Raw genomic sequence first — 26289 nt, forward strand, 5'->3', positions numbered from 1 at the left:
ATATAACCTATTCCTTGTTATAATTCCAACTCGTTATAGAGCCCAGGACGGGACGACTTATTAACCTTTGGCAATCTGTATAGAAGTATACGAATCAGTAATAATCGACTAGTAATGCGGTAAACATTGTAATTCACTGTTTATAATATAGGGCAATTAATTTCTAAAGACTTAAAACATCTTCTACGGGTTTTAATGCAAACATTTTTATTAGAACATGTTAATGACACCACATATTGAAGCGTTGTTAAATACAGACTAAAGAGACAGTCATGGTCCTTATGCCATTTTACAGGTATTGGGTTAGTTAACAACGCCTTTGGTTTGAATCCGCTCCAGGTTATTAATTAGTCTTGAAAACTATGCCCATGGTTTAAATTATTATGTATTTGAAAATGAATAAATGATGCATAATTTTCGGTTAATATAACTAAATTCCCCTGGGGACGTAGCGATTTAGAAGAAATTAAAAAGACAAAATACAACAAGATATGGAATCTAGAAAAAAATTCTATGTCGGGGGAGGCAAAATTGAAGGCGCTTATTGATAATCTATATGAAATACCATTTGCCAACGTTTTTCAAACAAGTCGCCTTATTAAATATTTATCACGTCTTCAGAACAACGGTCGTAAATTATTTTAGGCTATTTCCTGACGTCCTCTTGCATTCGCCAAAAGTAGGAATAATTTAACCTCGTACAGTTTACCCGTTAAAGCTTTTAAAAGTTATACCGACAACGCCACCGGCATATTAATGTTTAGGCCTGCAAGTCTCTCGCGTGCGTGAACATGACTACACCGAGGGTTTGTTTGGGGCTCATTTTGCATTACCCTATGTGAGCATTTGATTTACAATTCTGCCTTGCCAGCAGACAGGTGGATTGTTCCAGGGGCTGTCAAAACTGAAACGGTGTTATTTGAAAATATTTTTAAAACAGCAGAAAACAGTAGTTATTTCTGTACGTGTTTTTTTTTTTACTTGGCACGCTCACTGAGGAAAAGTTACTTCAAACGGAATAAATATTATTTTGTTAAATGATTATGATAAAAAATAATTATAATGCTCACGGTGATTTTACATGACAGGTAGCGTTTGCTATGACTTTATTTAGGATTGGAAGAGTGAATCTGTTTAATAATAACAGATTCAAAATAATCTGCTGATTATTTTGGGATGCTGATTGAGAAAAGGTCAGGTTATTTTCCAAAGCAGGTCTAGTTTCTGTTTTTAGCTCAAGGTGCCCTACAGGCGATCCCTTGATCCCTAGGTCTCTAGGTCCCTAGGTCAGAGAGAAGCCCTCTAGTCTAATGGATCAGGACACAACGGCAAACTGTAAGTATTAATGCCGTACTTTCGTTACTTTTAATATGCCACTTTGCTAAGATTTGGGCTTAAAATTACAGCGTTGACGGAACAAAAATAAAAAAACGTTTGAAGAGAGGGCTGTAGTTTCCTTCTTCATTCCAAAACACTTCACATGTGATCAGATATGTGTAAATATATGATGTAAATATATGGTGTAAATATATGGTGAATAGCGCACGTGACCGAGGCGCTAAGCAGAGGAGCGATTGCTCGGAATTTGATGTCGTGTTCTTCCATCTCTCGTCGGGCTCGGTATCGATTATTAATGCCTTCCGTTTTGTTGTATGGCGCCGTTGTTTGAGTTTTCTGGAGATTAGCACACCAAAAAGACCAATTACATATTTAACAAACGGTAAGAGCTACGCACTTATTTATTACCTCAAATGACGGGGAATGTGCTGGTATATTTAAAGTACTGTACCCGCTGCCTTGTCTTGAAAGCTCGCTAAGCTGGCTAGCCTGGTTATCACGGCTAGCTGGTTAGCACATCTTAGCTAGCTCACATTTAGCCCTACAGCTAACACCAAAAGTGTTGAATTGGGTTCATTTCGCTGTTTGTCGACGTTTAAAAGTCTTCCTGTGGTCTGGTCAAGCTCAAACGTTTTTCTCATACTGAGACGAAGCGACATACCGACGTGTGCAGCCAAGTTTGTTGACACCTTGTATGTATGTGTATATATATATGTGTTATATATATATATATATATAACTGTAAACTGTTAATAGAAGGAGGTGTAATCTTAAATGATCTGATAACAGGACAGCTTTTTAAATAGATGCAAAGATTCTGTTCTGTTTCCCCTCCCACACCCACCCATGCTTGGCTGGTTTGCTCTACTCCTCTCCTGTGTCTCCGTCTCTGGCTCAGGGGCCGGTTGGACATGGGACGCCACTCCTCAGACAGCGAGGACGAAAGCCGTGGTAGACGGAGGAGGAAGCACAGGCGTCGCTCCTCCTCTTCATCATCCGGTTCTTCGGAGAGCCGAGTGACCAGCCGGAGCAAGCAGTCCAGCCGGCGGAGTCGGACACGCTCCAGAGAGCGGGACCGGGACCGGGACCGGAGGTAGGGCTTCTTAGGAGGCTCGGTCTACGGCGTGCTTCTTGACACATGTTACGGTAGTCTTGTCTTATCCACTTCATAAGGAGAGCCATGAAGGGCTGTAGTCCATCTGTGTGGAGCACACACCTGGTTCCTCAGTTCTCAGGTTCTCCACGCAGCACGGACTGGTGGAGCCATCACACCGGCCCTGAACTTGTTCTTCAGCCTTACACAAACCGACCAGTTAAAACAAACCCATAAAAGCAGATGGACAATAGACTTGGTTTAACTTCAAGATAACAGTAGTGGCACCAACAGATTAGCGCTAAGTTAGTTAGCTACATCTCTTGTTCGCTACGTCTCTTAAGGATTGTAGTTTTTTATCCCCACCAAAATGTAGTTCATTTAGTAATGGAGGAACCTTTGATGGAGATGAGCTCAGGTTTGAGATGTAATCTGTTAATGGCTGAAGAATGTTGAATATATCAGAGCAGGTTTCTGGTTCTGGGCAGGAACATCTGTCCTGAGAGCACATAGCCAACGCCAGATCACAGGCAGCCTGGCACAAGTGGCCATCTTGTGTGATATGAGAACATTATTAATGATCCTAGACTAAATATTTCTGGGCACAAAATGTTTGGCTGGCTGAGGTTAGAACTCCCTCGGTTGAGGTTTGAGCTCTCATGTTCCTCAACATGATTCTTCTGTTCTGAGCTGCCTCAGTTTGCTTCTGAGATGTACGCTGGATGTTTCCCCTGGTGGTGAAGATATCGGTGCTCTTTTGGATACTTCTAACACTTCTGTATCTGTGCAAGACCCAATAAAGGAACAGGAAGAAAAGTAAATGTAATTTAAGCTCCGCCCCCACAGTCTTGTAGAAGTTCCCACTCTAGGGTGCAGACATGATCCTCCTGAGTTAATGTTGATTGCTTCACTAGATCCTGATATGCTACATATGGAAATGTTTAAAGTGAAGTGCTTGTCCTGTCTTGTGAATTAATCATAAGCTTGTGAAGTTAGTGTGTGTTTACTGTGTGTGTGTGAGAAAGAGAGAGAGATATCTTGGGGCTGGTGTTCTGACACAATAACACAGACCTAAGTCTGAAATGGCATGTTTTACAAATGTGTTTTGATAGTGGAGTGTTTGTTTACAGTGTTTGTAGTGGTTCCCTTCCCTGAGCTCCGCCAGCTCCATCTCGCCTGGGTCCCCACAGAGCTGTATCTGCTCTTCAGCCCTGAGCGCACGTCTGCGGTGAAGCCCCCAGCACCAGCGCTAACAGAGAAGCCTTTTCCCCCATTAGTGAACGCTCCTCACACTGTCTGTGAGTGAGATGCTTCCTGACGCCCCCTGGACGCGCTAGCCCTCCCAGACGCTGGGCTCCTTCGAACGGAGCGGAGGAGACGAACGGGGGGAAACCCCCCTAAAGCTCGGCCGGCATCCGCCCACCCCGGGCCAGCACGGCCTCCCCGCCTCCACCCGACGACCCTCTCCGCTGGTCTGGTGCAGACCCAGATGAGGGAATTTAATAAACCAAAGTGTGATTAAAAAAACATTTAAGATAAACACTGTTATTTATTCATGTGCAACGGGAGAACGGATGGCGTGTGTACTTGGTGCAAAGAAAGAGGAAAGAGATGAGGGGAAAGACGAAGGAGACTGTTGTGGTGGAGAGAGAGAAGGAGGGGAGAGAGGGAGGGAGTGAAGGAGAGATGAAGGTAGAGAAGGAGAGAGTGAGGGAGGGAGAGAAGGAGGGAGAAGGGGAGAAGTGGGGTGAGAGAGGAAGGGAGAGAAGGATAGTGAGTAGGAGGGAGGGAGAAAATGATAGAGAAGGAGGGAGAGATGGAGTGAGAAGGGGAGAGAAGTAGGGTGAGCGAGAGGGAGAGTAGGAGGATGAGGGAGACGGAGGGAGAGAAGGAGGGAGAGAAGGAGTTCATTAGTGGAAATAATAGAGAGTAATGGAGTGGGTTGTTTAGCTTTGCCTTAAGAGTGAGGTCAGCCTTTCTAAACACAGCGCAGTGACTCATCCCTGCTGATGGACTTAGATCAGCCCTGCTGATGGACTCAGAGTCGGGGGATTGACCTCTGCTCACGACCTCACATCACCCGCCCACGCCACCGTTTGATGTGCTCTTTATTTCTGATCTTCACAAGTGAACTTGGACGCAGAGCCGGAGTGGCTAATCGGGAGATTCGGGAGGATTCCCGATGGGCCGGCTCATGTCAATCTCTAGTTTGGGCCGATTGGGAGGGGAAAATAATTTTGGGCCGGATTTGGGCATGAAACTCCCGGGCTGAAAAAGTGTCCCACTCCGGCCCTGCTTGGACGTGCGTGTTGGACCAGGCCTCCAGCCTCTGTGCTCGACTAGCCGTGTCTGATCAGCTCAGCTATACTTAGGCATTGGAAATATTTATTTATTAATTAATAACGTTGTATAAGTTTCATTTCATATATGCGTGTGCACACAAATGCACTGGTTGTGTTTTCATTCTAGAGGATTCTGTGCTAAAAACTTCCAAATAAAAGTAGAAAAACAAATGGCAGATATCAATTTTCACGGGGGGGGGGGTAAGAAAATAGTTTGTGTGTATGAGATGTGTGAATATGTGTGTGTTTGTGAGATGCGACACCTATGAGTGTGTGTGTGTGTGTGTGTGTCTGAGGCAATTCCCACGTGTGTGTGTGTGTGTCTTTGAGGATGATGTAATTTTGGCTCCTCCTCTTCCAGACGCAGGCGTCATTCAAGCAGCAGCTCCTCCAGAGGCTCCAGCCACAGGAGGCGGAGCCGCAGCACTGACAAGGGGCGGAGCTACAGATCCCGGAGGTCTCGCTCCCGCAGCCATAAGAGGTAAAGAGCCACGCCTACCAACACCAGGCAGCAGTTTTTGAAGGACCTTGGCATGTGCTATTTTAGTGCATGATCTCAGGTCGAGATCACTTAAATGACCGAGCGACTGAGCTCTGTTACTACTGGACATTACAAAATGAGGAAAAGATCACAAGGCCCTGTATTATTTGGCCTTGAGGAAAGGTTGAACCAAAGCGCCTGATTTGGTGGCCAACATCTTTCAGCGTGCTTTGTCATAGTCTCCCGGCTGTTACACCATTAATTGCAGCATCATTAGCAGTTGCATCATTAACAGTTACAGTATTAAGTTACATCGTTAAAGGCTGTGTGTTTAGCAGTTACATCATTAATACAATCATTAACGCACTGAAGCTGAAAGTCCCAACACCGACCACATATGCTATCTGCACTACACATTAGCAAAGAAAGTCCAGTTCTGTAAATACAGGTATTTATGAATTCTCATTCATCAAGATGGTCCAGTTAATAGTAAACCACCAGAACACTCCTATCATGAAGAAGACATGCAGCCCGTTGCCATGGCGTGGGTCAGAGACTCCTCCCCTATGCTCCAGGCATGCCCTTGTTTATTTGCTTACTCGGTTAATTAGCTGGTGACCACCGGCCATTAAGGAGTTTTTGTTTAACGAGGCCGCCTCTCCTGCCAGGGCTTGGCTCCGCCCACTCTTCCTCACTGGTGCGGTCGTTATTAGTGTACGTTAGGATGATTATTATAGTCTCTATTAATTAAGCTCGGGCCCAAGCACCGCTGGGTCAGAGGGTTCCCCTTCAGTCACCAAGACTAAAAGGCCCACTTATACTGTTTAATTAATGCAATTAAAACCTAATTATCTCTCCGCTGTTTATTGAAATGTTTGTTTTTTGTTCTTCCCTACGTGCACACACCGCTGGAAGATTGATTGTGTGCACATCGTTAGCATTGCAAATTTAATTTAAATGAAGTGGCAAAGAGCATGGTGATTGGACACTTCAGAACTATAGGGCGGAACTGATAATATATATTCCTCTATCGGCCAATAGACAGGGAAGGAGGAGAAATGTCACGGAAATGTCTTCACGCGCTCGTACGCAGAGGATTAAGGACCGTTTTCACACCACACGCTTCTGCTGGTCCAGTTGTATAGATACGGTTCTGTGGGCTGTTGGGATCGGAGATATCACTGATCTGTCCAGATGGTTTGTGAGGAGGCCGTTTTAATGTTTGCGTATTCTGACCCAGCCATGCGGAGGTGTGTGTGATCGGTATCAGTATCAGGACCCGTCCAGGGCTTTAGTGAGGTCTCCAGTGATCTTACTGAATCTGCACCCTGTGCTCATAGACCCCACCCTACCATACATCACTCTATTGGCTCCTTGCCACTTTGCACTTTTCTGTATACTTTGATAGATCAAGATGAGACATGAATTTAGGACTTGATTTAAATCCTACAGAGAATACGTAACCCTGATAACTGACCTGAAATCTTCTGAGGAATCAAACTCCCATCATCTGTTTTAAACTGTTGTCATGCACCAGTGGACAGAGACTGCAGCCTAAATACCCAGCAGAATCCTAAAGCCCGTAGTTGTGTTTAATGGCGTAGTTGTATTTAAGTCCTTAGATGTGTTTAATGGCATAGTTGTGTTTAATGGCATAGTTGTGTTTAATGCCGTAGTTGTGTTTAATGCCGTAGTTGTGTTTAATGTCGTAGTTGTATTTAAGCCCTTAGATGTGATTAATGGCGTAGTTGTGTTTAATGCCGTAGTTGTGTTTAATGCCGTAGTTGTGTTTAATGCCGTAGTTGTATTTAAGCCCTTAGATGTGATTAATGGCGTAGTTGTGTTTAATGCCGTAGTTGTATTTAAGCCCTTAGATCTGATTAATGGCGTAGTTGTATTTAATGGCGTAGTTGTATTTAAGCCCTTAGATGTGATTAATGGCGTAGTTGTATTTAATGGCGTAGTTGTATTTAAGCCCTTAGATGTGTTTAATGGTGTAGTTGTGTTTAATGGCGTAGTTGTGTTTAATGTTGTAGTTGTGTTTAATGCCGTAGTTGTGTTGGGTTGGAGGGTATGTAGTGGGGGGCTATAGGGAACAGGTGGGCCCGGTCTGACCCGGCCCACTATCCGTCACTGTCGTGTTAAAACAGTTCGGGTCGACTTGCAGAGTGGCGGGAGAAGGCGGTCTGATAAATCAGGGAAGGATTGAGTGGACAGCTCACTGTGATTGATACGCTGACACGATATGATCAAGCACTGTGTGAGAATATGAGAGGGCTGCAGAAATATCTCCGTTTGGAGTGGATAAGATTCAGAGGAATAAGAAGAATATGTGAAACATTCGAACCCCGCCGGAGAAAAGACGAGGGTGAGTACTGGAAATTACTTTCCTTGGCCCTTGTGTGTAAATATAAATAAATAAACAGCCAAATCAGAATAAATCTCTGTTTTAGGCTGTTTTTCCCTCTGGCCCTTCTGTGTAAATATAAATTAATAAATAAACAACTCGAATTAGAATAATGGTCTGTTACAGGCTGTTTTTTCCCCCTGACCCTTATATGTAAATCTAAATAAATAAATAAACAACCCGAATTAGAATAATGGTCTGTTATAGGCTGTTTTTTTCCAACTCAGAAAATGAGATGAGCAGAGAGAATGCCTGTTAAGGCTGGTAAGCCACGCCCCCTCCCCCGCCGAACTGAAACACCTGACAGGTAATTACACGTGGGCTTGCTTGCTTTGATCAGCTGTTGGTGTTGGTGGGACCTGGTCTCCCTGTGTGTTTAGAGCACAACAGTGTCTTGGCCAATTACAGGCAGGACGTAAACAGCATGGAAACAGAGCCCCATTTGGTTCAGGTGTTTGCCTGCAGATTGTAATATAAAAAAGTCAAAAAAGCACGTTTTTATTGTAGTGCTGGAAATATCAGAGGTTATTTAACCTCTGGAGCAAAACCACTTTTTTGTTTAATCTGCAGAGAGCCAGTCATTGGTTGCACAGACGGCAAAGAGCTAGTCATTGGTTGTTTCAGATGTCACTCTTTTACCGTCGAGTCGCTAACCCCACTGACCCCGAGCGCAGGTGCGTAAAGCACGTAGACACACATCTGGGTGAGGAACCTTTTGAGGTTTGCTCCTTTCACTGTGAACCGATGGAGGCTGAAACAGGGGTGCGGGCAGCGGTGCGGGTGTGTGTGCGGTTGTGTTGGGTAGAGCGGCGCTTTGGGGAGCTGTGCGTGAACGCGGTGGGATGTTCTTCGCCCGCGTTACCCATGGGCACTGGGCCAGCGCTCGTGCACCATGGGAGTCTGTGTTTGTTTAGAGCTACTGAGTGTTTTGATATTTCAATTTTAAAACGGCGTTTGGGGGATTGCGCACACATCTGAGGCCAGACACCCAGCGAATAGGGTGAGCGCTCCCAACAGCATGAGCTCAAAGATCGTGGGGAGAGGGTAGAACAGGTTCTTCAGCTCCCTCTCTGATTGGCTAGGAGGATATTAAACACAGCACTGTGTAGAAATGTCATTTCCCTTCCCTGACATGGAAGGAACCCTATTAACATTTTTTAGAGGTGAGCTAAAAATGGTCTTTTAAGTGCCGAGATCTGCTCAACATGTTCAGGAACGTAGATGAACAAGGTACACGGTGCTCACTTTCATTTCTGTTTGTCTCTCAAACAAGTTTCTGTCCTACCTGTCTGCTGTCCTACCTGTCTGCTGTCCTACCTGTCTGCTGTCCTACCTGTCTGCTGTCCTACCTGTCGCTCATGTAGAGTGTTGGATGAACTGATCAGAAACATTACATGAAAACTGCAACCTGGAACCAGACCTTCATCATCGTGCCGCAGTGCTGTTCTCTTCTACCTCGTTATAACTCCTCCTTCCTGCATCCTGTTGGGAGTGTCCCAGTGGAAGACAAATCTGGTTATCTGTTGTCTGTCTGAACAAAGAAAGGATCCTATTTTTCTCATCTCCGGCACCTCTGTACTTTTGGGACAGCAGACACAAGTCCTGGCTCCGCCCCTTTGTCAGTTGGGCTCTGCTGATGTTGGGAAAGAGTCCTGGTGTCCTCCAGCACCGCACCAGCCCAAGAAGACCGCACCGCAGTCGGACCCACTGTCCCGCTTTCCCGCTGTCCTTTCCACTGTCTTGCTGTCTGGCCCACTGTCCTGCTGTCCCAATGTTGGGCTCACTGTCCCACTGTCTGTCCTGCTGTCCCTCCCACTGTCCTGCTGTCCCAGTGTCGGGCCCACTGTCCCACTGTCTGTCCTGCTGTCCCTCCCACTGTCCTGCTCTCCCAGTGTTGGGTTCACTGTCCCACTGTCTGTCCTGCTGTCTCTCCCACTGTCCTGCTGTCCCAGTGTCTGTCCCACTGTCTGTCCTGCTGTCCCTCCCACTGTCCTGCTCTCCCAGTGTTGGGTTCACTGTCCCACTGTCTGTCCTGCTGTCCCTCCCACTGTCCTGCTGTCCCAGTGTCGGGCCCACTGTCCCACTGTCTGTCCTGCTGTCCCTCCCACTGTCCTGCTGTCCCAGTGTCGGGCCCACTGTCCCACTGTCTGTCCTGCTGTCCCTCCCACTGTCCTGCTGTCCCAGTGTTGGGTTCACTGTCCCACTGTCTGTCCTGCTGTCTCTCCCACTGTCCTGCTGTCCCAGTGTCGGGCCCACTGTCGGGCCGCATTCGAGTTCTTTATTCTGCCCTGATCTGAGACGACACTCTTTCTTTCCCCTTCTCTTTATCTCTCTCTCTCTCCTCCTTCATCACATCCAGAGTGCAGTGGTGCCTCATGTGTTGTTGTGTGTCTTTGTCTCCTTCACTAAACACGGTAGTCAAACGTGACTGGCCTTTGTTGTCAGGAACCTTTATTTACCAAAGAGACGCGTAAGTGAGAGACACGACGCGGGGCTTTTATCCCCGGCTAGCCGCAAGCACAGCTCCCCCTACCTGCCAAAACAACCCCCCTCCCCTCCGCCCGGCACTTTCTCTTACCCTCAACCCCTCAGGGCACTTCTGAGGGGCTTTGTGGGAGAGGGTGGGGGTGGGTGGGGGTTAAATTAATTCAGGCAAACATACAAACTCCTGCATACACAAATACCATGAACACCATGCTGTGTTAATCAATGCAGATAATGGACAATAGTACAAACACACTAGCACACACACACACACTTAAGCATGTGCGTACTTATAAACCGTTTGGCTGTGTGATCTGGGCAGTGATTAATTCTGTAACTGGACTCCTGGATTATTCCTGGATTATTCCTGGTAGTGGGATGGGGTTAGCTCCGCTCTCCTGCCAGCCTCCGTGTCCGCGTTGTCCGCTAAGTACGTAAACGTGGAGGGAGGAAACGCCACCGTTCGGGACCACGTGCAGCTCCAGGCCCGCCGCACGAGCAGGCCGCCTCGCCGAGTAAAAGACGACGTCTGATTGGTCCAAGGCAAACCTGCCAATCTAAACCCAGGAAACCAGACCCCCATGCCGGGCTCGTTAGCAGCCCGATGGCGATGTGCACTAAATATTAAGGGTGGCGGGGTTTTTTCTTTCTCTGTGAGTCTTTCATGCCGTGCAGGAATGCCTCCGTGCGGCTCCAGACTCCTTCTCCGCCTGCTGTGGGGTGCCTCCGCGATCGTCAAATTTACCAGAGATTTTAGACGTCATTTAGGAGCTTTTGAAAGGATGATTTCGCCTCATCTGCGATCTGTGCTGTCGGGAGTCCGCTTGTCCCTCGAGCTCCCACCGGTAGACGTAGCTGGCTGCTAATTCACAATTAGCTCCGTTTATTTCATCATTCAAAGTTGCGTTTGGTGACACGCTCCCGTTTCAAGCTCCAGCTATTGGAATACGAATACAAAATGAATTTCTCTCCTTCCTCCTCTGCCCTCCCCCCATTTAAGCCCTTCTTGAAGTTCTTCCAAATCGGGTTTTAAACGCCAATTAGGAGGTTGAATGTAGTAAAATAAAAGCCGGCGCTGCCAGAACGGCCTCACCTTCTGCCGGCCCGGTCTTCTGAGGGAGCTCGCCGAACCTTTTGGCTCGGAGCGCCGCTTTGAGAGAAAATATCCCGCCTAATGAACACATTAATTAGAACCATAACTATTTATAAGATGATAATTAGAAACGAAGTGAGGTAAACTCGGCCCTTCCTGCAATTAATGGCGGATTAATTAGGGGCAGTAATGAAGTGGAGTTTTGAAACGTATTAAGGTGAAGTACAGAGCTACACGGCGGCTTTGTGCTCGGCGCCGTAATTATTCGCCGTCCGTTTGAGCTCTGCGCGACGCTCGCTGGCTAATCAGCATCGGCACGCCGTTATATATCTACTTAAAACGACTCGCCACCGCTGCGACTGCCTAATTATTTCTAATTGGCGGGCCCCGAGCGTGGTCGCCGCGACGACGCTGAGAGGCAGTGCTCGGTGCTGCCGTGCGGGGGTGGGGGGGGGGAGGTCGTTCCGGGCGACCCGCCATCCCGGGAGAGGACGCACACCCCCGGGGGTCTGGACACAGCGAGCGTCCCCCGCGAGCACTCGTCTGAGAGACGGACCCCAGCTGACCCTGTGAGCGGCCACGAACCTGGAGGAGTTACACAGGCGTTTTGTAAATGTGTTCATTAAAATGTGCTATTGATCACACAAACTTTTACTTTATTATTTTAAAGCGTGAATCATGACACACAATGAGGTGAATTTGGTGAGACAGAACGACACTGTGCCCAACACTGTCTCTCTTAGACAGAGCCCTGTCTGTGCCCAACACTGTCTCTCTTAGACAGAGCCCCGTCTGTGCCCAACACTGACTCTCTTAGACAGAGCCCTGTCTGTGCCCAACACTGTCTCTCTTAGACAGAGCCCTGTCTGTGCCCAACACTGTCTCTCTTAGACAGAGCCCTGTCTGTGCCCAACACTGTCTCTTAGACAGAGCCCTGTCTGTGCCCAACACTGTCTTAGACAGAGCCCTGTGTGTGCCCAACACTCTCTCTTAGACAGAGCCCTGTGTGTGCCCAACACTCTCTCTTAGACAGAGCCCTGTGTGTGCCCAACACTGTCTCTCTTAGACAGAGCCCTGTCTGTGCCCAACACTGTCTCTCTTAGACAGAGCCCTGTCTGTGCCCAACACTGTCTCTCTTAGACAGAGCCCTGTCTGTGCCCAACACTGTCTCTCTTAGACAGAGCCCTGTCTGTGCCCAACACTGTCTCTCTTAGACAGAGCCCTGTCTGTGCCCAACACTGTCTCTCTTAGACAGAGCCCTGTCTGTGCCAAACACTGTCTCTTAAACAGAGCCCCGTCTGTGCCCAACACTGTCTCTCTTAGACAGAGTCCTGTCAGTGCCCAACACTGTCTCTCTTAGACAGAGTCCTGTCAGTGCCCAACACTGTCTCTCTTAGACAGAGCCTTGTCTGTGTCCAACACTGTCTCTCTTAGACAGAGCCTTGTCTGTGCCCAACACTGTCTCTTAGACAGAGCCCTGTCTGTGCCCAACACTGTCTCTCTTAGACAGAGCCCTGTCTGTGCCCAACACTGTCTCTCTTAGACAGAGCCCTGTCTGTGCCCAACACTGTCTCTCTTAGACAGAGCCCTGTCTGTGCCCAACACTGTCTCTCTTGGACAGAGCCCCGTCTGTGCCCAACACTGTCTCTCTTGGACAGAGCCCCGTCTGTGCCCAACACTGACTCTCTTGGACAGAGCCCCGTCTGTGCCCAACACTGACTCTCTTGGACAGAGCCCTGTCTGTGCCCAACACTGACTCTCTTGGACAGAGCCCTGTCTGTGCCCAACACTGACTCTCTTAGACAGAGCCCTGTCTGTGCCCAACACTGACTCTCTTAGACAGAGCCCTGTCTGTGCCCAACACTGTCTCTCTTAGACAGAGCCCTGTCTGTGCCCAACACTGTCTCTCTTAGACAGAGCCCTGTCTGTGCCCAACACTCTCTCTTAGACAGAGCCCTGTGTGTGCCCAACACTGTCTCTCTTAGACAGAGCCCTGTGTGTGCCCAACACTGTCTCTCTTAGACAGAGCCCTGTGTGTGCCCAACACTGTCTCTCTTAGACAGAGCCCTGTCTGTGCCCAACACTGTCTCTCTTAGACAGAGCCCTGTCTGTGCCCAACACTGTCTCTCTTAGACAGAGCCCTGTCTGTGCCCAACACTGTCTCTCTTAGACAGAGCCCTGTCTGTGCCCAACACTGTCTCTCTTAGACAGAGCCCCGTCTGTGCCCAACACTGTCTCTCTTAGACAGAGCCCCGTCTGTGCCCAACACTGTCTCTCTTGGACAGAGCCCTGTCTGTGCCCAACACTGTCTCTCTTAGACAGAGCCCTGTCTGTGCCCAACACTGTCTCTCTTGGACAGAGCCCCGTCTGTGCCCAACACTGTCTCTCTTGGACAGAGCCCCGTCTGTGCCCAACACTGTCTCTCTTGGACAGAGCCCCGTCTGTGCCCAACACTGTCTCTCTTGGACAGAGCCCCGTCTGTGCCCAACACTGTCTCTTAAACAGAGCCCCGTCTGTGCCCAACACTGTCTCTTAGACAGAGTCCTGTCAGTGCCCAACACTGTCTCTCTTGGACAGAGCCCCGTCTGTGCCCAACACTGTCTCTCTTGGACAGAGCCCCGTCTGTGCCCAACACTGTCTCTCTTAGACAGAGCCCCGTCTGTGCCAAACACTGTCTCTTAAACAGAGCCCCGTCTGTGCCCAACACTGTCTCTTAGACAGAGTCCTGTCAGTGCCCAACACTGTCTCTTAGACAGAGTCCTGTCAGTGCCCAACACTGTCTCTTAGACAGAGTCCTGTCAGTGCCCAACACTGTCTCTTAGACAGAGTCCTGTCAGTGCCCAACACTGTCTCTTAGACAGAGCCCTGTGTGTGCCCAACACTGTCTTAGACAGAGCCCTGTGTGTGCCCAACACTTTCTCTTAGACAGAGCCCTGTGTGTGCCCAACACTGTCTCTCTTAGACAGAGCCCCGTCTGTGCCCAACACTGTCTCTCTTAGACAGAGCCTTGTCTGTGTCCAACACTGTCTCTCTTAGACAGAGCCCCGTCTGTGCCCAACACTGTCTCTCTTGGACAGAGCCCCGTCTGTGCCCAACACTGTCTCTCTTAGACAGAGCCCTGTCTGTGCCCAACACTGTCTCTCTTAGACAGAGCCCTGTCTGTGCCCAACACTGTCTCTCTTAGACAGAGCCCTGTCTGTGCCCAACACTGTCTCTCTTAGACAGAGCCCTGTCTGTGCCCAACACTGTCTCTCTTAGACAGAGCCCCGTCTGTGCCAAACACTGTCTCTTAAACAGAGCCCCGTCTGTGCCCAACACTGTCTCTTAGACAGAGTCCTGTCAGTGCCCAACACTGTCTCTTAGACAGAGTCCTGTCAGTGCCCAACACTGTCTCTCTTAGACAGAGCCCTGTCTGTGTCCAACACTGTCTCTCTTAGACAGAGCCCTGTCTGTGTCCAACACTGTCTCTCTTAGACAGAGCCCTGTCTGTGTCCAACACTGTCTCTCTTAGACAGAGCCCTGTCTGTGCCCAACACTGTCTCTCTTAGACAGAGCCCTGTCTGTGCCCAACACTGTCTCTCTTAGACAGAGCCCTGTCTGTGCCCAACACTGTCTCTCTTAGACAGAGCCCTGTCTGTGCCCAACACTGTCTCTCTTGGACAGAGCCCCGTCTGTGCCCAACACTGTCTCTCTTGGACAGAGCCCCGTCTGTGCCCAACACTGTCTCTCTTGGACAGAGCCCCGTCTGTGCCCAACACTGTCTCTCTTGGACAGAACCCCGTCTGTGCCCAACACTGTCTCTCTTGGACAGAGCCCTGTCTGTGCCCAACACTGTCTCTCTTGGACAGAGCCCCGTCTGTGCCCAACACTGTCTCTCTTGGACAGAGCCCCGTCTGTGCCCAACACTGACTCTCTTAGACAGAGCCCTGTCTGTGCCCAACACTGTCTCTCTTAGACAGAGCCCTGTCTGTGCCCAACACTGTCTCTCTTAGACAGAGCCCTGTCTGTGCCCAACACTGTCTCTCTTAGACAGAGCCCTGTCTGTGCCCAACACTGTCTCTTAGACAGAGCCCTGTGTGTGCCCAACACTGTCTTAGACAGAGCCCTGTGTGTGCCCAACACTCTCTCTTAGACAGAGCCCTGTGTGTGCCCAACACTGTCTCTCTTAGACAGAGCCCTGTGTGTGCCCAACACTGTCTCTCTTAGACAGAGCCCTGTCTGTGCCCAACACTGTCTCTCTTAGACAGAGCCCTGTCTGTGCCCAACACTGTCTCTCTTGGACAGAGCCCCGTCTGTGCCCAACACTGTCTCTCTTGGACAGAGCCCCGTCTGTGCCCAACACTGACTCTCTTGGACAGAGCCCCGTCTGTGCCCAACACTGACTCTCTTGGACAGAGCCCCGTCTGTGCCCAACACTGACTCTCTTGGACAGAGCCCTGTCTGTGCCCAACACTGTCTCTCTTAGACAGAGCCCTGTCTGTGCCCAACACTGTCTCTCTTAGACAGAGCCCTGTCTGTGCCCAACACTGTCTCTCTTAGACAGAGCCCCGTCTGTGCCAAACACTGTCTCTTAAACAGAGCCCCGTCTGTGCCCAACACTGTCTCTTAGACAGAGCCCCGTCTGTGCCCAACACTGTCTCTTAGACAGAGTCCCGTCAGTGCCCAACACTGTCTCTTAGACAGAGCCCTGTCTGTGCCCAACACTGTCTCTTAGACAGAGCCCTGTCTGTGCCCAACACTGTCTCTCTTAGACAGAGCCTTGTCTGTGTCCAACACTGTCTCTCTTAGACAGAGCCCTGTCTGTGTCCAACACTGTCTCTCTTAGACAGAGCCCTGTCTGTGCCCAACACTGTCTCTCTTGGACAGAGCCCTGTCTGTGCCCAACACTGTCTCTCTTGGACAGAGCCCTGGCTGTGCCCAACACTGTCTCTCTTGGACAGAGCCCTGTCTGTGCCCAACACTGTCTCTCTTGGACAGAGCCCCGTCTGTGCCCAACACTGACTCTCTTGGACAGAGCCCCGTCTGTGCCCAACACTGACTCTCTTAGACAGAGCCCTGTCTGTGCCCAACACTGTCTCTCTTAGACAGAGCCCTGTCTGTGCCCAACACTGTCTCTCTTAGACAGAGCCCTGTCTGTGCCCAACACTGTCTCTCTTAGACAGAGCCCTGTCTGTGTCCAACACTGACTCTCTTAGACAGAGCCCTGTCTGTGTCCAACACTGACTCTCTTAGACAGACCTGATTTGGATAGTGCCACTTTTTCTTGTGTCAAAGCAGGTCTTCGTCTTATTTTTGTTAAACCTGAGCTAAAGTGGTCCCAAGAGGTCTTTGTGTGTGTGTGTGTGTGTGTGTGTGTGTGTGTGTGTATGAGTGAGTGTGAGTGTGTGTGAGCGTGTGCCAGATTCCCTCTAGGTGCTCTACTGTGGGCTGGAAGTTACGTGTGAGAGTGTGACAGAGATGGCACCATCTCCCCAAACAGCGCTGGAGCTTATTGGAGCTTAATTGCAGCTTAATTGGAGTTTAATTGGAGCTTAATCTGATCCTCCTCTGTGCTCGTCTCCCTCCGACAGTGCAAATGTGGTTGAGATACGAGTGTGAGACAGAGTCCAGAGGAGAGATGTACGCTCTGGGCCTCCTGACTGATATCATGACACTCCTGAAATAATGAAACACTTCCCCTCTCAGTCCAGGCCCGTTTATTTCCTCTCTTCCAGCAGGATTGATGCTTCTGGACCGTTTGGACAGAAAATGTGTGTGTGTGTGTGTGTGTGTGTGTGTGTGTGTGTTAGCCAGTCATCAGTGTTTCACTGCAGACGATTTTCACAGTGAGAAGACCTCAGCGTATGTTTTAGGGCTTTAACACTTGTATGAAGTCCAGTGACTCCAGTTCTGTGGCTCTGGGTGGGTTTCACACTGCTGCTTATTGGTCTGTTTATTGCTTTTCCTCGTTTTAGGAAAAAACGTGATTTTGAAGGTTGAACATTAGGCCTGTGTTGAAAAAATCGATTTTCCGATTCAGAATCGATTCGCATATGATGATCTGATTATCGATTCGTACGTCCAAAGATCGATTTTTTAGTGAACTTTTACCCCCGCCTCGTCACTGAATTCACGCAGGCGTGCTCGGTCTAACTAACTGTAAAACAACATGGCGTCGGACAGTGACGGTAACGACGATAGTCAAATCGGCAATCTAAAAACAGAAGGACAGTTTATCCAGTGTCAGTGACTATTTACAGTTAGTCCATGTCACTGACAGTTTAAAAACACTGGGTACAGTTTAAAAAAAGTTTAAAATGTTCTTGTAACGTTGGACGCAAGGCGATGGACGACACAGAATCCTTTGCACTTTCCAAATTGTTACGTTTATTACATTTACCGAAGCGCTGACAGCGCACATAAAACACATTTACATAGAACACGTGTGACTCAAACAACGACGAGCACAGGACGTTGCGGGAACACACAAACCCCACGTGACGACGCACATTTTATACTTTCAGTTTATTAAGTGTGAGCACTTTTAAAATAAAAATGCATTTGGTAACTACCAACTACCAGTAACTATTTGCTGATTAATATTGATATAATACTAGTTTTAACATGTTGCTTCTGTACATAGTCAGGAAACAGCTCAAATAAATTTTTAATAACACTAAACTCCGAATTAGATCGGATCGAATCGATTAAATCGGATTAAATCGAAATAAATCGATTCTTAATCTTCGGAATCGGATCGATTCTTGGAATTTGAATCGATACCCAGCCCTATTGAACATTAAAGGCATAATTTTTCTTAACCTTTATTATCAAATTCATATCTAAATCTGATTATTTAAATACCCCCGTGCCTCCCTCCCCTTGGAGTTTGCTATCGTGATAATGTTTAGGATGTATCGGCTGACCCTGATTTGCACTATTAGGGCGGTTGTCTGCGTCAGATCGGTTGTGTGAGGCCGTAACAAGTGTAAAACACCAGAAGTAGCCGACGCCCTACAGGAGGGGAAGCCTGTACTGACCAATCAGCTTCTCGCATCACGCGGCCTCGTTTCAGTTACCACGGTTCCGGTGGGGTCCAGACCACCTCATGCAGGGGGGAGGGGTGGTGTGTAGAGTGAAAACCACTGTTGGGTAGATCCTAGATCAGGCGTACTCAACTGAATTTGTCCGCGGTCCAATTTCGGCAGATACCTGTGACCTGAGGTCCGGTGCGGCGGACACTCGTGCGTAGGTGTGTGTGAGGGAAGGGGCCCCGTGTGTAGGTGTGTGTGTAAGGGAAGGGGCCCCGTGTGTAGGTGTGTGTGTGTGAGGGAAGGGGCCCCGTGTGTAGGTGTGTGTGTGTGAGGGAAGGGGCCCCGTGTGTAGGTGTGTGTGTGTGAGGGAAGGGACTGTGTGGTGTGTGTGTGAGGGAAGGGGCCCCGTGTGTAGGTGTGTGTGTGTGAGGGAAGGGACTGTGTGGTGTGTGTGTGAGGGAAGGGGCCCCGTGTGTAGGTGTGTGTGTGTGAGGGAAGGGACTGTGTGGTGTGTGTGTGAGGGAAGGGGGACCGTGTGTAGGTGTGTGTGTGAGGGAAGGGGCCCCGTGTGTAGGTGTGTGTGTGTGAGGGAAGGGGCCCCGTGTGGTGTGTGTGTGAGGGAAGGGGCCCCGTGTGTAGGTGTGTGTGTGTGAGGGAAGGGGCCCCGTGTGTAGGTGTGTGTGTGTGAGGGAAGGGGCCCCGTGTGGTGTGTGTGTGAGGGAAGGGGGACCGTGTGGTGTGTGTGAGGGAAGGGGCCCCGTGTGGTGTGTGTGAGGGAAGGGGCCCCGTGTGTAGGTGTGTGTGTGTGAGGGAAGGGGCCCCGTGTGTAGGTGTGTGTGTGTGAGGGAAGGGGCCCCGTGTGGTGTGTGTGTGAGGGAAGGGCCCCCGTGTGTAGGTGTGTGTGTGTGAGGGAAGGGGCCCCGTGTGGTGTGTGTGTGAGGGAAGGGGCCCCGTGTGTAGGTGTGTGTGTGAGGGAAGGGACTGTGTGTGTGTGTGTGTGTGAGGGAAGGGGGACCGTGTGGTGTGTGTGAGGGAAGGGGCCCCGTGTGTAGGTGTGTGTGTGTGAGGGAAGGGGCCCCGTGTGTAGGTGTGTGTGTGTGAGGGAAGGGGCCCCGTGTGGTGTGTGTGTGAGGGAAGGGGCCCCGTGTGTAGGTGTGTGTGTGTGAGGGAAGGGGCCCCGTGTGTAGGTGTGTGTGTGTGAGGGAAGGGGCCCCGTGTGGTGTGTGTGTGAGGGAAGGGGCCCCGTGTGGTGTGTGTGTGAGGGAAGGGGCCGTGTGGTGTGTGTGTGAGGGAAGGGGCCCCGTGTGTAGGTGTGTGTGTGAGGGAAGGGGCCCCGTGTGTAGGTGTGTGTGAGGGAAGGGGCCCCGTGTGTAGGTCTGTGTGTGAGGGAAGGGGCCGTGTGGTGTGTGTGTGAGGGAAGGGGCCCCGTGTGGTGTGTGTGTGAGGGAAGGGGCCGTGTGGTGTGTGTGTGAGGGAAGGGGCCCCGTGTGTAGGTGTGTGTGTGAGGGAAGGGGCCCCGTGTGTAGGTGTGTGTGAGGGAAGGGGCCCCGTGTGTAGGTCTGTGTGTGAGGGAAGGGGCCCCGTGTGTAGGTGTGTGTGAGGGAAGGGGCCCCGTGTGTAGGTCTGTGTGTGAGGGAAGGGGCCGTGTGGTGTGTGTGTGAGGGAAGGGACGTAACGGAACGTAACACTCATGACGGAGTGTTTTTTCAATAGCCCTGAAGTATTTTGGGTCCGTATCCAGTTTATCAGGAATGAGATTGGGTCCGGACAGGACTGCGTTCGGGTCCGGATCTGGACCGCGGTCCGCCAGTTGAGTACCCCTGTCCTAGATGTTTCAGTAGCATTAGCACCATAAGAAAAACAAAGGGCAAAATAACCGGAAAGGGACCATGTGTTGGTGTGTGTGTGTGTGTGTGAGGGAAGGGGCCCCCGTGTGTAGGTGTGTGTGTGAGGGAAGGGACTGTGTGTGTGTGTGTGTGTGAGGGAAGGGACTGTGTGTGTGTGTGTGTGAGGGAAGGGACTGTGTGTGGTGTGTGTGAGGGAAGGGGGATCGTGTGTGTGTGTGTGTGAGGGAAGGGGCCCCGTGTGTAGGTGTGTGTGTGTGTGTGTGTGTGAGGGAAGGGGCCCCCGTGTGTAGGTGTGTGTGTGTGTGTGTGTGTGAGGGAAGGGGCCCCCGTGTGTAGGTGTGTGTGTGAGGGAAGGGGCCCCCGTGTGTAGGTGTGTGTGTGTGAGGGAAGGGACTGTGTGTGGTGTGTGTGAGGGAAGGGACTGTGTGTGGTGTGTGTGAGGTATGTACAGAGGAACAAATGGCTGTTTGAAGCTGATCTGCGTATTTGGCTGTCAGCACTGCTCCAGATAGGTCCAGATCCCCAGAAGGCCTTTATAGTCGTCACCCTTATGTCTTAGATTGATCCGCCGTGGATGCGTCTGACACACCAGTATCTCTCCTCACGCCAGCGTCTCTCTCCTCACGCCAGCGTCTCTCTCCTCACGCGAGCGTGTCTCTCCTCACGCCAGCGTCTCTCTCCTCACGCCAGCGTCTCTCTCCTCACGCCAGCGTCTCTCTCCTCACGCGAGCGTCTCTCTCCTCACGCCAGCGTCTCTCTCCTCACGCCAGCGTCTCTCCTCACGCGTGAGCGTCTCTCTCCTCACGCCAGCGTCTCTCTCCTCACGCCAGCGTCTCTCTCCTCACGCGAGCGTGTCTCTCCTCACGCCAGCGTCTCTCTCCTCACGCGAGCGTCTCTCTCCTCACGCCAGCGTCTCTCTCCTCACGCCAGCGTCTCTCCGTCATGGTCTAGGGTGGACACGCAGGTGATGTGGAGCAGAAGATGTTCCGCTGAACTGGGGACGTTAAACTCAACTCGTCCGGTTCAACGCTGAAATGACTTTGTGCTTTTTGGTGTCTGAATTTCCAAACCAGTTAAAAAAACAAACACAAATCCTGGAGCCCTGGTGACTCAGACGCCCTCTCAGGGTTGCTTCAGTGTCCTTTCTCCCTGTGGATAGTGGGTCTGCGCTGTCCGCGGGTCTGCTCTGTGCTTTTAACACCCGGTCCACATGTTCGGTCTCGCCTTTTATGGCGCTTCTTATCCCCAAGTTGTGAGGTTTCTAAAAGTCACTTAGCCACTCACGGCATAACTGTCCACATTTAAACAATCAAAACGCTGTTTGGAGCTTCTCTCAGATCTCCCAGCACTTCATAAATACTCCTTCATAAAATGAACCAGAAAAGCCCCTCCTCCCCCCACCTCCTCCCCCCCCCACCTCCTCCTACCCCCCCCCCACCTCCTCCTACCCCCCCCCACCTCCTCCTACCCCCCACCTCCTCCTACCCCCCCACCTCCTCCTACCCCCCCCCACCTCCTCCTACCCCCCCCCACCTCCTCCTCCCCCCACCTCCTCCTACCCCCCCACCTCCTCCTACCCCCCCCACCTCCTCCTCGTATCACCCCCCTCCCCACTCTCTTGCTTTCTGCTGGCAGGACGTCTCCACAGAGAGCGTACGAACCCACCACTGCTAGCTTCATTCCTGTTGAAGGTTCTGTTGTAAGGAGCTACCACCAGTCCAACGTGCTGCTGGCCATCAGCTGTGCATAACAGCACTCAGCCTGCCCCCTGTCTGCCCCCTGGGGGGGTATGACCATGGGGTGGGGGGTGGGGGGGGGCGTTGGTGAAACTGCCACGACAGTGCTGAGTTAGCGCCTTATTGGCCCTGTGACCCCTCACCTCTAGTTGACCTGTTGTTTGGGCTGCCCGGTGCCCTCTGAGACACTGATAGGGGGTAAGAGGGCCTGTGGCGGGGCAGTGGGTCGGTTAGGATTGCGGGGACCCTGTGGAGTGATGGTAGTCACATGTGGCCGTGGACCGAAAGGCCTCTGAGTGGCTGTAGATGCTGGTCTCTCACATCTCCTCTTTTCTTCTCCTCTCGTCTCTTCTCCCCATCTCTCTTCTCCCCTCTTTTCTTTTTTTGGTTGAGGGGGGAAACAGCAGCACTTTGTCTCTAGGGCTTGGGACATGTGTGAGCCCTTTGAGGTGATTGTGAGTGATGTGTGAGTGATGGCTCAGATAGGCGGGTGTGAGACGTCTCCTCCCAACACCACCGAGGACAGACCACAGAGAGACTAACTGAGGGACAGTGAGAATTGAGAATGAAAACATTCCAACATTGCGTGTGTGTGTGTGTGTGTGTGTGTGTGGAGGTCACCATGGTAATCATACTAGCTGTCTTTTTGTTTAGTTCACTTTAAATTTGTTGCAGTCTTTTGCTTTGCAGTGTGCATTAGCACAGCGTATGTGGGGGGTGTGGTTCTGGGTCATGGGGGTGTGGTTATTGGGGGTGTAGTTCTGGGTCATGGGGGTGTACTCTTGGGTGAGGGGGTGTAGTTCTGGGTGAGGAGGTGTAGTTCTGGTTGGGGGGGTGAAGTTCTGTGTAGGGGTGTAGTTCTAGGTGGAGGGGTGTAGTTATAGGGGGTGTTGTTGTGGGTGAGGGGGTGTAGTTATAGGGGGTGTAGTTCTGGGTGAGGGTGTAGTTATAGGGGGTGTAGTTCTGGGTGAGGGTGTAGTTATAGGGGGTGTAGTTTTGGGTGAGGGGGTGTAGTTATAGGAGGTGTGGTTCTGAGAGAGGGGGTGTAATTCTGGGTGAGGGGGTGTAGTTATAGGGGGTGTAGTTGTGGGTGAGGGGGTGTAGTTATAAAGGGTGTAGTTCTGGGTAATGGGGTGTAGTTATAAAGGGTGTAGTTCTGGGTGATAGGGTGTAGTTATAAAGGGTGTAATTCTGGGTGATGGGGTGTAGTTATAGGGGGTGTAGTTGTGGGTGAGGGGGTGTAGTTATAGGGGGTGTAGTTCTGGGTGAGGGGGTGTTATAAAGGGTGTAGTTCTGGGTGAGAAGGTGTAGTTATAGGGGGTGTAGTTCTGGGTGAGGAGGTGTAGATATAAAGGGTGTAGTTCTGGGTGAGAAGGTGTAGTTATAGGGGGTGTAATTCTGGGTGAGGGGGTGTAGTTATAGGGGGTGTAGTTGTGGGTGAGGGGGTGTAGTTATAAAGGGTGTAGTTCTGGGTAATGGGGTGTAGTTATTGGGGGTGTAGTTCTGGGTGATAGGGTGTAGTTATAAAGGATGTAGTTCTGGGTGATGGGGTGTAGTTATAAAGGGTGTAGTTCTGGGTGATGGGGTGTAGTTATAGGGAGTGTAGTTCTGGGCGAGGAGGTGTAGTTATAAAGGGTGTAGTTCTGGGTGAGGAGGTGTAGTTATAGAGGGTGTGGTTCTGGGTGAGGAGGTGTAGTTATAGAGGGTGTGGTTCTGGGTGAGGAGGTGTAGTTATAGGGGGTGTAGTTCTGGGTGATGAGGTGTAGTTATAAAGGGTGTAGTTCTAGGTGATGTCTTCATCAGTGGTCATGATTAGCGTAATCCTGTGTGCTGCAGGTTTTGCCAAGCAGCAGCACATTAGCATGTAGTGGACAGTGGCTGCAAAGGGACACAGCTGCACAGCGGGAATCTCCACCGGGGTGATGTCCACCGGGGTGATGTCCACCGGGGTGATGTCCACCAGGGTGATGTCCACCAGGGTGATCTACATGCTCCCAGACACCACGCTTGTGTGCACTTGTCGCGGGTGTCATAGCATTTCAGATAAAAAAAAAAAACATTCTTAAATCACCCTGAAATCATAGTTTAGTTTGTATCTTACATTTACACTAATCTGTGCTGTCAGTGTCTGTGAAATGAACCTCATACAGTATCATTTTTAAAGGGAAAGGTCTCTCACGCGTGGCTAGGCTAAGAGGGGTAGGTAACCCTAGCTCACGGTGTGGGTGAGACGTGATGTGGAGCTGTCTGGCGCTGGTCTCTGGGGGTTAAACCCCGTCTGGCTGCTGCACACAGTCCACCTCTCGGCAGCCCCGGACATCTGTTCCCCCCCCCTCCCCGTCCAGACGAGTCCACCACGGTGGAGCCGTTCGGCTTGTTTGCTTTCGTTTCCCCTTTGGAGTCCTTTGGTATTTATTTTCGGGTCCTTTGCTGTTATATAACGTGGCGGTACTCGGTGTGATTGCTGTGTTGATTGAAGTACACAGTGTGGCAGTATGGTGGAGTAATGCCCCACTGGTGATGTGGCTGGGTGGTGTGGATTACGCCGCCTGTGAAACACGACTCCTCCGGACCCGTCGTGGAGCTATTTATGGAGCCGGACGCGTAACTGTTAGCGTTGTGTATTGTACAACTACAGCATATTAAATAAACCTTCACCAGTCTGCACAACGGCATATTAAATAAATCTCCACCGGTCTGTGGAGGAGAGAGAAGCACGAGAAGAACTTGTGGAGACTCTCACGGGACGTCCAGGTTGGCCAGCCTGGAGATGAGGGTCAGCCCCACCTAGCTCCCTGTGTATGAGGTGGAGGTGCCACCCTGGTGGACATCTAGGATCTAGATGTCGTCATCCCACTGTGAAACAAACTCTAAACTCAAGGCACATGAGTTCAGACCTGCAAAGTTCATGGGGGAATGGAAGTTCACCTGCTGCGCTATGCCTAAGACAAAACCTCATGACAAAAGAACCTCGTACAGATATCAGGATGAGCAATGGGGAGCTGACCCACGGACCCAGAGCTTGGGGAGCTGACCCGCGGACCCGGAGTTTGGGGAGAGCGTTTGGGTGGACAGTGTTTTGAGTGCCCCATCTCTTAAACGAGGGCCAGAAACAAACCCCCCCAACAGCCGAAGCAAACAGAACACAAGTCCTACACCCCGGTGCTGTTGACGAGGCACCAGAGGGCGTAGGGAACAGAGTTGCAGCTCTGCGTGGTGAGAACCAGCTCGGGTGGAGACGGGTGGAGGCGGGAGGCGGGTCCGGGACCAGGCTGACACGGCTGGCGGGCTGACTCGAGCCTCGCGAGCGTGCGAGCGCGCGACGAACCGGCACAGCCTGCTGCGACGCCAGTAATGTCCAATTTCCCGTCGTGCGGGGAAAAAAAAGCGCGTTTAGCCGAGAAATAATGTAGTCAGATAAGAGCAGCGTGGCCACCAGCCCAAAACCCGGCACACGTAATTACCCAAATAGGCAGCGGCGCTGGATCACATCCGCAGCCGGGCCAGGGGGGCCCGCGATAAGCTGCCGCACACTCCCGCACGCTGGTAATTATGTTATTGATAATTCACGGGAGAAATTGCCCAGCCAATCGCTGCTGCTAGATGTAATGGATTGGTTGGGTGTAGGGGGGGGGGGGGGGGTGGCACGGAGACCCCCTTTTGAAAGAAAAGGGAATATGTGTAGGCCATAGGGAAGGCAGGAAGATAATCACCAAACGTAAATGTAAACTAACCCTCCCTCGTCATGGGGCAGGGCTGTGTGTGCGCAGGGGTGTTTATCTATGACTCCTACATTAACACATTTACCCTTAGCTCTAAATGAGCTAATAATTCTCTGAGGGAAAATGTTTTGGTAATGAAACTGACGTTAAACAGCTTCGCCACAGTCTATTAACTACAATAAATGTCATTTGCAGCAGGCCAGAAGTGGTCCGGGCAGGAGAATAACACTCCCTGGTTATTACATCTGCCGGCCACAAGCAGAGCTGGTAAAATAAGCCTGCCCAGTAACGACCTGCCCAGTAACGACCTGCCCAATCGAGACCTGCTCAGTGGGGCTGGGGTCGTCTTCACAGGAGGCAGGCGTGTTTCAAGTTCCTACATTTAGAGGTCCGATATTTCCACAGATTTACCGTTTACCTGTGAAGTGGGTGTAGTGCTCAGGGTTCTGCTCAGACGGCCGTCCTGCACGTTGGCGCCGAGCCGCCCGTCCTGACTCGGTCCCGTGCACGACCATATGTCCCCTGCTTTGATGTCCACTCTCGGCCGAGTGAATTAAAACGGGCACCAGAAACGCTACTATGACAAAATGGGGCATGAATATGCATGAGGCAGTCTCTAATATGTAAACGAGGACTTAAAGTAGCAGTAATGGACATCTGAGTGTTGATGCATCAGGCGTTGAGATGGGAGTGATGTTGGGATTCTCCACGGGGACCGAGTCCTGCTCACCCT

General features: G+C 50.7%; 1 protein-coding gene across 3 annotated transcripts in view; it reads left to right on the top strand.

Moving 5' to 3' along the window:
* Positions 1-1569: 1569 nt before the first annotated feature.
* Positions 1570-26289, top strand: part of rsrc1 (arginine/serine-rich coiled-coil 1) — a 119633-nt gene continuing 94913 nt past the window's right edge. The window contains exons 1-3 of one of the 3 annotated variants that reach the window (XM_076981005.1): positions 1570-1720; positions 2237-2431; positions 5135-5254. In XM_076981005.1, the coding sequence (XP_076837120.1) occupies positions 2250-2431; positions 5135-5254 (302 nt within the window). In that variant the 5' untranslated portion in view covers positions 1570-1720; positions 2237-2249. Of the gene's footprint in view, positions 1721-1847; positions 2031-2236; positions 2432-5134; positions 5255-26289 lie in introns of those variants that run through there. The other 2 variants (XM_076981007.1, XM_076981006.1) reach the window with 2 other exon arrangements.

Source organism: Brachyhypopomus gauderio, chromosome 19 (genome assembly GCF_052324685.1).
Source record: "Brachyhypopomus gauderio isolate BG-103 chromosome 19, BGAUD_0.2, whole genome shotgun sequence".
Classification (NCBI taxonomy): domain Eukaryota; kingdom Metazoa; phylum Chordata; class Actinopteri; order Gymnotiformes; family Hypopomidae; genus Brachyhypopomus; species Brachyhypopomus gauderio.